This window comes from Nomascus leucogenys, chromosome 5, assembly GCF_006542625.1.
Source record: "Nomascus leucogenys isolate Asia chromosome 5, Asia_NLE_v1, whole genome shotgun sequence".
Taxonomy (NCBI): Eukaryota; Metazoa; Chordata; class Mammalia; order Primates; family Hylobatidae; genus Nomascus; species Nomascus leucogenys.
Window position 1 is genome coordinate 39,109,439 of NC_044385.1, and position 13,219 is coordinate 39,122,657.

The following is a 13,219-nucleotide window of genomic DNA, read 5'->3' on the forward strand; positions in this document are numbered from 1 at the left end:
ACGATTAAGAAAGGGGGTTTCAACATGCGTCATACATGGTTTCATAGTGAACCATGTTCCTTAAGCTAGTCCTTGCTCTTCTGTTCTTCTGACCACCAACCTTGTGGCTTATCCTCCCACTTTTACTCTAACCATGGTCTTTGGATTTAAACTCTGACCCTGTCTCTTCTCAGTAAGGTACTAGTTTCCTTCCCACCCTAACTGACTCAGATTTCAAAAAAAATAGCCACTCATGGTTTGACCTGGTTCTAATGCCTTCCACACTGGGTGCCTACCTTCATAAGTAGGAACAGGGCATAACCCAGGAATCTCTTCCTTATGCTTGATAGTATCATTTTCTTTTTGTTCTGGTAACAGTTGACTCCTATCATGTGACTAGCTGTTTCATTTTTCTTTTGATGATACAATATCAGCCTGAAGCACTGGACTAAAGAGAGGTGGAGGAGGTGGGGGATGAGCAGCCTAATAGCATGGCTGGACTAAGTACCCCACTATGTAAACATTTCTCCTTTCCACTTGATAAATGAAGCACAGAAAGGTGAGGGCTACACATACGATTATTTAAAAGAAGCAGAAGCTTAGGTAATAACAGTTGGTCTCAAAACAGTAAGCGCTGATGATTTTAGGTTCATTAAAAACAAGATAGACATGCCTCCCCCTCCCCCCAAAGAAAAAGGCTTACTTTTAAAGTAAGAAAATGACACGGTCACACATAAAGGTAGATGAATATAGGCCGGGTGCGGTGGCTCACGCCTGTAATCCCAGCACTTTGGGAGGCCGAGGTGGGTGGATCACGAGGTCAAGAGATTGAGACCATCCTGGCCAACATGGTGAAACCCCATCTCTACTAAAAATACAAAAAATTGGCTGTGCGTGGTGGCACACACCTGTGGTTCCAGCTACTCAGGAGGCTGAGGCAGGAGAGTCGCTTGAACCCAGGAGGCAGAGGTTGCCGTGGGCTGAGATCGCGCCACTGCGTTCCAGCCGGGTGAGACAGCGAGACTCCGTCTCAAAAAAAAAGATAGATGAAGATAAATACTCAGCATCAGGAATAGTTGCAAGTTTTAGGGATTTTTTTGGTGGTTGTTTTTATTTTAAATGTTTCGTTGAATGGTTTTTACCACTGCAAAGCAGTAAAGAGGGCCCAGGCTTTGAAATCGGACTTATGTTTGAACTTGTCTTGAAGATATACCAGTGTATGACCTTTGGCGTGTTAACTCTGTGCAGCTGATCTGCCCATGAGGAAGCAGGAGTAGCCCAGGCTTCTTTGCAGGGTCACTGTCAGCGCCAGATGGCAGGTGTTGGCACGATGGACAGACAGCACAATAATGCCCTTGAATTGGCAGCTGCTGCTTGGTGGCCTTTACTTGCACCTTTATGAGATGGCCAGCAGGATCCTGTGTGGCTTTTGAACCCTGAGCAGCCAGCCTTGGGCCTCCCACTTTAGCCCCAGAACTGACTGGACTCACCAGCCCAAACAACCAGCCAGAGAAGCCCACCAGTCCCTTGGTCCTCATAGAAAGCAAGTTTCATACAGCTCTTGAGAATTGATCTTCTTTGTTCAAGTCCTTGGCCCTCAGTTTCCTCATCAATACAACAGGAAACTCAAATTTGGTGTACCTTGTGGAATAGCTAGTGTTGTAGGAATTTTGAAAGAATCCTTGCCTTCTCGTATATATGAGCAGTTTCTATTCATAAAAAATTGGCGTGGCCTTTGTTTTGTGGTGTTTGGGATTTTTAGAAATTATTTTCCTGAAATAACCACTCAACCACTCAACAAAGCAAATGACCTTGGAGACATATCGGGCCCTGAAAACACACCAAATGCACCCTATTCACCATTGGTTGAAACATGTTTTCTCTGCTTCATGTTAAAAGTACAGAACTACCCAGAACAAAAATTGATTTTCTGCTTCTTTGAAGAGCTGTGACTTCTAACATCAGAGCGTATGCTACTCAAACTGCTGGAGAGGTTGAATGCTGCTCCAACAACTCTTCAAAGCAAGCACAGGGATAGTGTGTATGTGGAAGACCAGGAGAGAGTCAGGGAGGAAGCACTGGGAGATCTTAGCCAGTTTCCAAGGGACCGAATCCCAGCTAGCTGTAGGCATCGCTAAACAGATCCAGATGTGGAAGGAGTCAGCAACTCAGGGTATCTGCAAGAGCTCAATAGAGAGCAGAGGTTGCACCCCTGTGACTTTTCTGATAGGGAGATGGATGATAGAGCTGGAAGCTCATGAGCTAATTGAAGTAGCTTTCAAGTGATGTATTTATAAGCTTTGGAAACACATGGGCTCTTCGATATGAGTTTGTGGAAGTTTTTGCTGTTATTTAACACTGATTTATTCAGCCTTTTTTTTTTTTACATATTTTTGCTTATGAAAAATCAAATCCTATAACAAAGCTTAATATCTTCAGTGTCTTTAACTGGTTTTCTGATTATATATATATAATCACAATACCAAATTGGTGTTTTCCAAATTGGTCACAAATTTTACTGAATATATATATATGTTTTACTGAAAATATATGTTTTTATTTGTATATTTATATATAAATTTACATCTTTACATTTTATTTAAAATATATATTTTACTGAAAAAATATATATATATTTTACTGAAGTGACTAATTTGCCAGCTGGTATTGTGATTTTTAATAGGTATCATTTTTCAGGCACCTGATGTACCAGGCGCCATGGTAGATGCTTTCCATGTATCATCAACAGCCTTCACAACAACCCTGCAAGACAATGTTGTTGTACCATTTAAAAGAAGAGAGAAACCGAGGCTCAAGGAGTTTAAGTAGCTTACCCAGAGGAGAAAAGGGTATAAGTGGAACTGGAACCAGTCAATTCAAACCTGGGTCAATGACATTCTTTGGGGAAAAAGAAAAATAAAAAACTAGATCTTTGTCATTGTTGTTGTTTTCATTGCTTCTGCTTTGTTTTTAATGTGCCTGGCATCTTTCTTTTTCATTTTAATGACTTTTTAAATTCTATCACAGAATCAGACTTTCCTTTCTTACTGCTCCTTTATCTTTCCTATATACACTAAACAACAAGTAAAACCAGGGAATGGACTATGGGCAGGAGTGTTTCCCAAGGTCATGTGGCATGATAAAAGACTGAGGGGCGAATCAGTTGGAATCTACTGGGAAGGTCCAAGACATAAACAATGCAAAGGAACTAAGGCCAGAGGACCAAGGATAGAGTCCATTGTGTATAATCTTGGTGTGCAGACCCAACAAGACAGGGTTAGACAACAGCAAGTGTGGGCCAGAAGAGTTGTACAGACCAGCTTTGAGAAACAGCGTATGAGCATATCAAAATGGCTTAGACTTAAACCCTCAGAAGCAATGCAAACAAAGTGTGAAGGGCCTTTGGGTAAACAGCAAACAAAGTAGTGTTCAAAGTAGAATTCTATTGGTGTGGAATTCACCAATAGAGTAAGGTCATGAGGGGCAGTGTCCATCCATCATTTTTGCTTGCTATAATAAATTACACAAATCTAGTGGCTTAAATTTATTCTCTCACAGTTCTGCAGGTCAGAAATCTAGGTTGGTTCTACTGGTTCCTCCGTAACCAAAGAAAGTGTTCACAAGGCCAAAATCAAGGTTTTTATTGGAAGGTTCTGGGAAAAATCTGCTTCCACACTCATTCAAGTGGTTGACCTAATTTAGTCCCATGCAGTTGTAGGACTGAGGTCCCTGTTTCCATGTTAAAGGTCAGCCAGTGGTCCTTCTCAGCTTTCAGAGGCCTCCTGCATTCCTGGGCCCATCACCCCTGCCACCATCTTTTAAGCCAGCAAAGATGGGTCAAATCTTTCTCATGCTTTGAACCACTCCAATATTTCTGCTGCATCTCTCCTGTCTTCCTCTTCTGCTGTGTCTCTTGACTGACTCCTCTGCCTTTCTCTTCTGCTTTTAAGAGGTCATGTGATTACTCTGGACCCAACCAGAGAATCCAGGATAATCTCCCTATTTTAAGGTCATCTGGCTATTAAATAATTCTATCTGCCCAGTTCCTTTACAGCAGGGCCTCAGTTAGTGTTTAATTGAATAACCAGTGTACAGAATATTGAGGGGACATCTTTAGGATTCTGCTTACCACATTGTGGTAGCACAGTCATCAACATTTCTCAAATGTGGATGGGATTTAGGCAATGCCAAGTGTTAGCCTAGATTCCAGACACTTACTGAAACCTCTAAATATTTTTGGGAAGATTTGTCCCCCTTTATCTTCCAAGAGAGTGATTATCTCAGACCTGTCCTCCAATGTCCCTTTTCCCTCCAGAGGCTTCCTATAAATCTTTCTCTGATCCTCCTCATTGCCGTGTCCATCAGCTCCACCTTCATTATTGACTGAGCAAGCAGAGCATTTCTCCCTCTCCATTGTGTTCTGGAAAGCTTTCAGTGAATTCCCCTGAGCCTTGGATACCCCCATCAAGCTCTGATGACCATAGAAAAATCTCAGGACTTGTGAATCGCATTTTCTTGTCTTTTGTAATCTTTCGAGATCCCTTGGGAAACTATTTTTAAGCCTTTTTTTTTCTTACTAATATATATAAACAATTCTTTTAACAACTAGGAAGGAAAAAGTTTAATTGCTAATACATTTATTAATAATCTCAACTATTTTAGAACCTATGAACCTATAATTTATAATACCAAGGTTTAGAGCAGTCATTTCCACAATTTTTTGTGCATTAGGACTGTGGTAAAATGCAAATTGCTGGACCCACACCAAAGGTTCAGTAAATCTAGAGTAGGGTCCCAGGAAACCTACACTCAACTAGGATCCCAGGAAAGAGTTGAGAGAGGTGCTGTAGTTTAGACAGCTACTAAGTTGCAAGATTTAAGCTGAAGTCCAGGGTGGACAGTAAGCATCTGTCTCTTCTTTTTACAGTGAATGGAAGTGTGTAGGTTGAGAAGTACTAAGGCTTCCTCAAGGAGTTCTTGCAAGAGTCCCCCCACTATGTGTCCCTGGGAACTCAGGGGCTTCTCCATACTCCTGCATGCCTGTACCTTTAACATCATGGTCCCAGTGCTGATGATCAACTTCTGCCCTGGCTTCCCTACACTGAACAGTCACTAGTCTCCAGTGCCCCTCATTAATATCCTCAGTAGTACCAATAGCATGGTGAAAGAGATACGTTATTCCCATATCCCAGTAAATGAATGGGATTGAGCCTTTCATGCAATTCAAGAGAAAGAGAATGAACACTTATTAAGAGAAAGGGAAAGAAAATGAACACTTATTTTATTTTTTTAATTTTACTTTATGTTCTGGGATACATGTGAAGAACGTGCAGGTTTGTTAAGTAGGTACACATGTGCCATGGTGGTTTGCTGCACCTATCAACCCATCATCTAGGTTTTCAGCCCCGCATGCATTAGGTATTTCTCCTAATGCTCTCCCTCCCCTCCACCCCACTCCGCCACAGGCCCCAGTATGTGATGTTCCCCTCCGTGTGTCCATGTGTTCTCATTGTTCAACTCCCACTTATGAGTGAGAACATGTGGTGTTTGGTTTTCTGTTCCTGTGTTAGTTTGCTGAGGATGATGGTTTCCAGATTCATCCATGTCCCTGCAAAGGACATGATCTCATTCTTTTTTATGGCTGTGTAGTATTCCATGGTGTATATGTGCCACATTAAGGAAATGAACATTTAAGTGCCACCTCCGTGCACAGTTGGCACCATAAGAGTTACAGGAGTATGTAGCTCTTGTAGACTCAGTACAGCTTACTGAAAAAAGTAATTCACTTTGCAAAGATGACTCCTGTAATCCTTACAAAAATAATTTGAGGTATTATCCCTTTTTTGTGGATGAAAAAATTGAGCTCATAGATGTTACAAAATTCATATAGTGTCATGCAGCTAAATTAGAGAAAATGTCAATATTTAAACCCAGGTGCCTTCCTCTAAAGCTTATTCTTTCAATTGGCATACACCTCTAACCTCAAAAATCCCAATATTTACATAAGTGCTTTATATTCATAATCTAGGAGGTTAAAATTAGGCAATGCAGTTATTTGCATTGTTTTGGCCATTATATATAGTTTTCATGCACCCTAATATTAATTGTAAGAGCTTTCTCTTATAGTTCTCTTCATTACACAATATCCAAAATAGATAAAATGTGCTTACCCTTGCAACTCTCCCATCGGGCTTCCCTACACATTTGTCTGTCTCGCCCAAACATTTGAAGTAGGCACAGGCACATCAATAAACACACTCCTTCTACTCATGCTTCCTCTCCACTTCCTCTTGATGGAACCGTTCAGCCTCCAGCTAGGGAATCAGTTCATCTGGCCTATCCTAGCCTTTTCAGCCATTTCAAAGCTGTGCCTCCCCCAGGACTTCTTTGGCACTCCCAGGGCACTGTCACCATCTCCCTTCCTAGACAGCTCCCCGAGGGTCCTTTGTAGCCTCTCAAGCAGTCTACATGGCACTCCTTGCAAAGCTCCATCAGGGGTTGACTGGGCTGAGGTCCCTGGCATTTGAGAGAAAATTAAGTGGACTTAATGATCATCTGCATGTCAGATGAGATGTCAAGGAAACAAGGACCTCAGACCACAGTGTCTTTGCACTTGAGAGATAAATATCTTTCACTAAGTCACATTTCAATACCATGGCTCTAGTGTTAGTGGTGAGGGAATATTGGAAATGGTTGTGTGAGAATTGTGTTTGCAGCTTCCCTTTTGATACTGAATACCTTCTACATTATGATCCATGCAATAAATCTCTTCTAGAATTTCTTCCCAGGAATAATTTTGTCTCCCTTCAAGGATAGCTATGTTTTATTTATCAGAAAAAAGCTGTTTCACCCTCATGTGTCCCTTTTTGCCATAGCTGCTAGCAAGCTCAGGATTTAAATTTAGTGCTCAATTACATTGATTATATCATTCTCAGTTTCTGGGGAAAAAAATTATCCTCCCTTTTCTCCTCTGTGATTTCTGAGCTCTGGAGGCACTGGAAATTTAGAGAAGGGTCCATGATATCTTTTTGCATGAATACCAATGCTTTTTGGAAATTCTCGTGGATATCTGCTGGGGATTAAGGAAGTTAAATCCAGCTATGTCACACCCTTTCTTCTCTCTTATGGATTCTTACTAATTGAAAAGGGTATCAGAACCCATTACATTATCGGTATTATTATACAAAACACTGGGGTTCCTAATAAATATTGTTAGGGGAATGCATCTTATATACAAAGTCATATTTTACCCCCACTCCCAGCACAAATCATCCAAATCTGGTCTTTAGGAGTGGGTCAGCCACACAGAGGATCATGGCTTAATCCTCTTCCCATTGATGACCAGAGAGAGGAAGCCAAAGGGAGGCAGCCTCCTGGACAGGCTCTAGAACAGTGCACTAAGCCATGGCCCAGCAACTTCCCTAGGAGACCTAATAGCAGAGGTGCTGTTGAGGCCAGGCCAGTACAAGAGAGACAGAGAAATCATGTGTGAATGGTGTTCATGACTAGTGATCATTGCCAGGACCACTGCATGCCAGCATGGTGCAGGCAGCTCAAAGAAAGTGTTCCGTTCAGGGGGCTATGACCAGGCTGAAATCCTGCTTACTCTGCACCTTTTTTATAATTCATACTTCCAGATGGGGTGCCTTTTTCAAACTCAAGATAAAGGCTCTATATGAGGTACAGGGACCCTTCCTTTTACCCTATTCTCATAAAAGCCACTTCTCTGATGAGAAAGGGTAAGTTTCAGGATGGGGGAGGGCAGCTGGGAGCATGGAGCAAGTGACTAAAAGTGTTCTTCCAGTGTTCTTTTCTCTTGGGGCATGGTCTCCTCCTCTCTGATTGTGTGAGGAGCTGAGACAGTAAACTTTGTCCACCTATACTTGTAGAATTTAACAAAGAAGGATGGGACATAAGGAGAGAAAGTGGTGTCTAAAAGGGGAAAAGAAGCACTGAATTGTCACTGGTTCATAGTTCACAGTGCTGAGTGAATTGTCACTCAGCAAATATTAACTTAGTGCTTACTGTGTTCCAGGCACAGCACTGGGCATTAGAGCTTTGGTGGGTAAGACAAGCAAAGACCATCAGAACACCTACATTCTGGTGTCCATTCTCTATCTTCCCTTAGGCACATTATTTCCTCACTGTGAAATAAAGTTCTATAATGTCAGCATTTTTCATGTTCTCTCTGAGTTCCAGAATTCTTACCGTATGCTTAGGTCTCTGGGAAATTTGTGAAGGATGTTCTTTCACAGTTAATGGCTTAGGATGATGCAGTGCCAGAGTTCTTCTCACGTCTCTCACTTAAATTTTCCATCTTCTTGTGTATTAAAAATCAAAGCCATCATTCTAATCTGATTGCCCAATTATTTGCCAAGAAAAACTGTCAGCAGGTAGCTCTACTGAATGTAGGAATCCCTGCATCAACAGACTTAGATAAATAATTCAGCATAGCTGGAGCATAGGATACAGAATGAGGAGGGACAAGAGTAAACACTGGAGAAGAAGCAAGGGCAAGCCCAGGAAGACGCACATGAGGCAGTGAAGGCATTTCTACTGTGAAATGAGGGTAATGGGGAAAATGTTTTACAGGGAGTAACACGATCAGATTTGCACTTAAGAATGGTCGATCTAGCTCTAGTGTGGAAAGGAGCACAATTAGAAACAGTGAGATTTGCTCAGGGCCTCTGTCAGCAATTAGGAAGGACATAATGGTGGCTTCAATTAAGGAAGTGAATGACAGTAAGGATCAAGAAAAGGAGATGCATTCAAAAGAGATTTGGGAGATCAAACATACAAGACTTTGAGACTGCTTAAATATGGGAAGACAGGGGGAGGTCAAGAAAGATGGCTCCTGGCCGGGCGCAGTGGTTCACAACTGTAATCCCAGCACTTTCGGAGGCTGAGGCGGTTGTATCATATGAGGTCAGGAGTTTGAGACCAGCCTGGCCAACGTGGTGAAACCCCGTCTCTACTAAAAATACAAAAAAATTAGCCGGATGTGGTGGTGCACATCTGTAATTCCAGCTACTGGGGAGGCTGAGGCAGGAGTATTGCTTGAACCCAGGAGGTGGAGGTTGCAGTGAGCCGAGATCGCACCACTGCACTCCAGCCTGGGAGACAAAGCGAGACTCTGTCTCAAAAAAAAGAGGGCTCCCGAGTTTCCTGGTTTGGGTAACTGAATGGTGCCTGTGCACTGTCATAGGCCAATTGCAGTGGGGTTGAGGGTGAAATCTGGAGACAGTAATTAAATGGGGCCAGAGAAGATGAAGGAAGGGACCTAGGCAGACCACTCAGCTCCCCTATTTTGATGCAAACTGCATGTCCATACCTGGTTGAGCTCAGGACAACACACACCATAGGAACTGAGTAAATGAATGTTGGTGAATTAATTTTATAATGTGATAATCTAAAGTGAACTGTGGTGCTGATGCCCACAAAAGTTGGGCTCAGCTTGAAGAACCCAGCAGCCCTCACCCTTTAGAAATGTCCCAAGAGAACACCTTGATGAGTAGGAGACATGAAAGCAGGACTGTGAGCAAGTCCTGATGGCATACAAATCCGGCATCCTGTTCAGTTCTGGACTCTCGCAGAGACTGACATACTCCATATAAACATCTGATTCTGATTGACTTTGATGGGATTCCCTTGCAACCCACAGATTCTAAGTTATCCCCTAGTACGTATAATATTTGTAGGAGACATATTATTTTACCCTGGATTGGACACCGAATGCTGTTACACTGAAGTCTGACAGTAGCAGAACTCAAAACAAGATCATCTTGTACTAGAATGCCACTGTTACGTGTGGATTTCTTGTAAGCCACAGAAAATAGGTATTTGTAAGAAAAGAGAATGTTTTAAAATAAAAGGTATTTAATTGTCATCTAAGAAATATCAAACATAATCTTCCTGTGGTATTTGTTTTGTTTTTGTTTAAGGTCAGGGTATTTTCTTTTGGGGAGGAAAGGATAGTTTTTCCCAGGTCTGGAGATTAAACAACTTAATAGGCATTTCACGTTCCGCTCACAAAAAGGGGATTTGCATATGAACTTCTTTCAGCAAAAAAACACATCTGAACGTATTTCATGGGAACTATCTTTATCCACGGCAGCGTCTTTTGACCATCTTCTTCTTTTCTTCCCTTCATCGCTGCAGGTCACCGGATTGAAACTGTCTCAGGACCTCGATGATCTTGCCATTCTCTACCTGGCCACAGTTCAAGCCATTGCTGTAAGATACTGTAATGCCATTTTTAAAGAGACTTAGAGCCATCAGTATACTCTAGGCCACTGGCTCCCCAAGATACAGCACATGCTTTTGTGACAGAGATTCTTAATTAAAAGATTATTTGCAAAAAAGAGATTCTTGTATGTCTGGAAGGAAATGTTGATGAAAGGCCTCACCTGCTTTAACTAATAACCTCACATAACTAAAAGCTGAAAGGAAAATCTGTGAAGATTATACTTGTCATTTATCTAATTTGTCTTCTAAATTTAATTAAATAGAAGCAAGCAAACAGATGCTATGTATGCTTGCATTAAGAAAAGTTGTTAAGAATGTCTGATTTATAAAATACATTATATTGTTCACTTTGCAAAAGGATTCATGATAGGGGTCCTTTAAATAGTAAGCATCCTTAGAACATGAAAGTGTTTGTTTTTAGATAATTAGCTGCTTAACTGAGGTTAGGATGATTAGGGAGGAAGAGGGGAATTTAAATCTAAAATGTTAGGAGTTTCTACACTAAAGATAAATCAAAAATGGAAATGAAATCCTAAAAGCTTAACCATTGTCTAAAGAATCTTCTTATCTAGAGGTAGCTATGGATGGGCTACAAGAGGGTTCTAATCCTGAAATCACATCCAGAAGGTTGTGTGTGTGCATATGTTACAAAGTGCATTTTAGGAGAGTAGATCATGGCTTTCGGGGTCTCACAACACGTATGTACCCGAAATCAAGTTACTCCAGTGAGGCTTAGCCACTTCTGAAAAGAGAATAGGAATTAACAGAAAGGAAAAATCAGTTTATCCAATTTTAATTCAAAATTTGTTTTTCAGTAACACCTGTTTTAAGCAAATATGTTTAATGCTATATTTACATATATGATATTCAATTATTCTGTTTCTTCACACAACTGTTTTCATAACTTTATTCCTTTAAACTATATGTATATTTATTCACACCACCAACAGAAGTGCTTTTTTAATGCTCAGATTTGTCCAGCCACCATGTATATGCAATAAAGAATGGAACCTCCCAAATAGTAATAATACTAATACTGAAGGGATATAACTTCTTTAATGCAACTGCATAGAAGTATGGAATCAGTCAACTTGATTAAACAGGCCTTTTAGATTATACACTAGTTTTACTATATCTTCCTGAAGCAATTTTCTTATTGGTCTAATAGCTTAGCCAATTCAGTGAAATCAGTCAAATATCTTTATGCATGGAAACTTGGTCAAAAGCACACAATTCTGACATCTGTAAAAATGTAGGAAATGAATAGTAAGATGAAAATAGAGAAAAAAGTGTGCATCAGTAGTAAAGATAATTATTTAGCTGTCCTGTTTTATAATAATAATGATGATTATGATGATAATAATAAGTGAATTAAGAGGGTTTTTTTTTTTTTTTTTTGAGACAGAGTCTTGCTCTGTTGTCAGGCTGGAGTGCAGTGGCACGATCTTGGCTCACTGCAAGCTCCGCCTCCTGGGTTCAACGATTCTCCTGCCTCAGCCTCCCGAGTAGCTGGGACTACAGGCACATGCCACCATGCCCAGCTGATTTTTTGTATTTTTAGTAGAGATGGGGTTTCACCATGTTGGCCAGGATAGTCTCGATCTCCTGACCTGATGATCCACCCGTCTCGGCCTCCCAAAGTGCTGGGATTACAGGCGTGAGCCACCACGCCTGGCCGAGTTAAGAAGTATTTTATAGGCCGGGCATGGTGACTCACGCCTGTAATCCCAGCACTTTGGGAGGCCAAAGAGGGCAGATCACAAGGTCAGGAGATCGAGACTATCCTGGCTAACATGGTGAAACCCTGTCTCTAGTAAAAATACAAAAATTAGCCAGGCATGGTGGTGGGCACCTATAGTCCCAGCTACTTGGGAGGCTGAGGCAGGAGAATGGTGTGAACCCGGGAGGCGGAGCTTGCAGTGAACCGAGATCACGCCACTGCACTCCAGCCTGAGTGACAGAGCGAGACTCCGTCTCAAAAAAAAAAAAAAAAAAAGATTTTATATGTGCCAAGCACTGTGCTAGATACATTACACACATTATCTGGTTTAACCTTATTACGTAGATATTATAATCCCTATTCCACAGACTAGAAACCTAAGCCTCTGTGTGATTAATTAATGCGCAGGGCCATATAACTTGTGGCAGAGGTGGGATTGGAACCCCCAGCATTCTAAAACAAAATTAGACATGTGAAGTACAGTCATCTGCTACATAACATTTTGGTTAATGAGGGACTTCCTATATGATGTTGGTCCTGTAAGATTATGATACTGTATTTTTACTGTACCTTTTCTATGTTTAGATATGTTCAGATACACAAATATTTACCATTGTGGTACAGTTGCCTACAGTATTCAGTACAATACCATGCTGATTTTTTGTATTTCATTTCATCCCTGCAAAATAGCACCCAAAGATACGACTATATATAGAGAGAAATTTGCTTAACTTTCAGTTGTATAAGTTTGTAGCCCAGGAGCAATAGGCCATACTATATATAGCCTAGTATAGTTTGTGGAAGTACACTCTATCATGTTTGCATGACAAAATCGCCTAACAGTGCATTTCTCGCAATGTATTACCATGCTTAAAGGACACTTGACTGTATTGAGGAACTTTTATTTTCGGACTTGTTAATGTTATTGTATAAAAGATTCATATAGTAGAATGAATAGCTTATATTGAAATGAATAATCTTGGAAAATCAGAGTGGTGTGATACTCCCCCTTTTGAGCACATGCTAAGAGGAGGACATGAAGGATGAGGCCAAACAGGAGGGACCAAGGGGCACCATCACATAGTGGTAATGACAGTTACCTTTCGTCAGACACGACTGTGTGCCAGGCACCAAAGAGAGTGCCTTGCCTGCTGGTAGCTTAACACTGTAACCCTGTAAGTAGATGGGTTTGTTCTCATTTTACAGACAAGGGGAGGACCATTTGCCAAGGTCAAACAGCTAGTGTACGGTAGTTGGAATCTGAACCTTTCTCCG

At 41.2% G+C, this 13,219-nt stretch overlaps 1 protein-coding gene across 3 annotated transcripts in view; it reads left to right on the forward strand.

Moving 5' to 3' along the window:
* The window catches only part of FGGY (FGGY carbohydrate kinase domain containing), a 445,679-nt gene that overhangs the window by 332,498 nt on the left and 99,962 nt on the right, over nucleotides 1-13,219 (forward strand). For all 3 annotated transcript variants that reach the window (XM_030812917.1, XM_003265147.4, XM_030812918.1), the window contains exon 12: nucleotides 10,138-10,212. In XM_030812917.1, coding sequence (XP_030668777.1) covers nucleotides 10,138-10,212 — 75 coding nt within the window. The remainder of the gene's footprint in view (nucleotides 1-10,137; nucleotides 10,213-13,219) is intronic.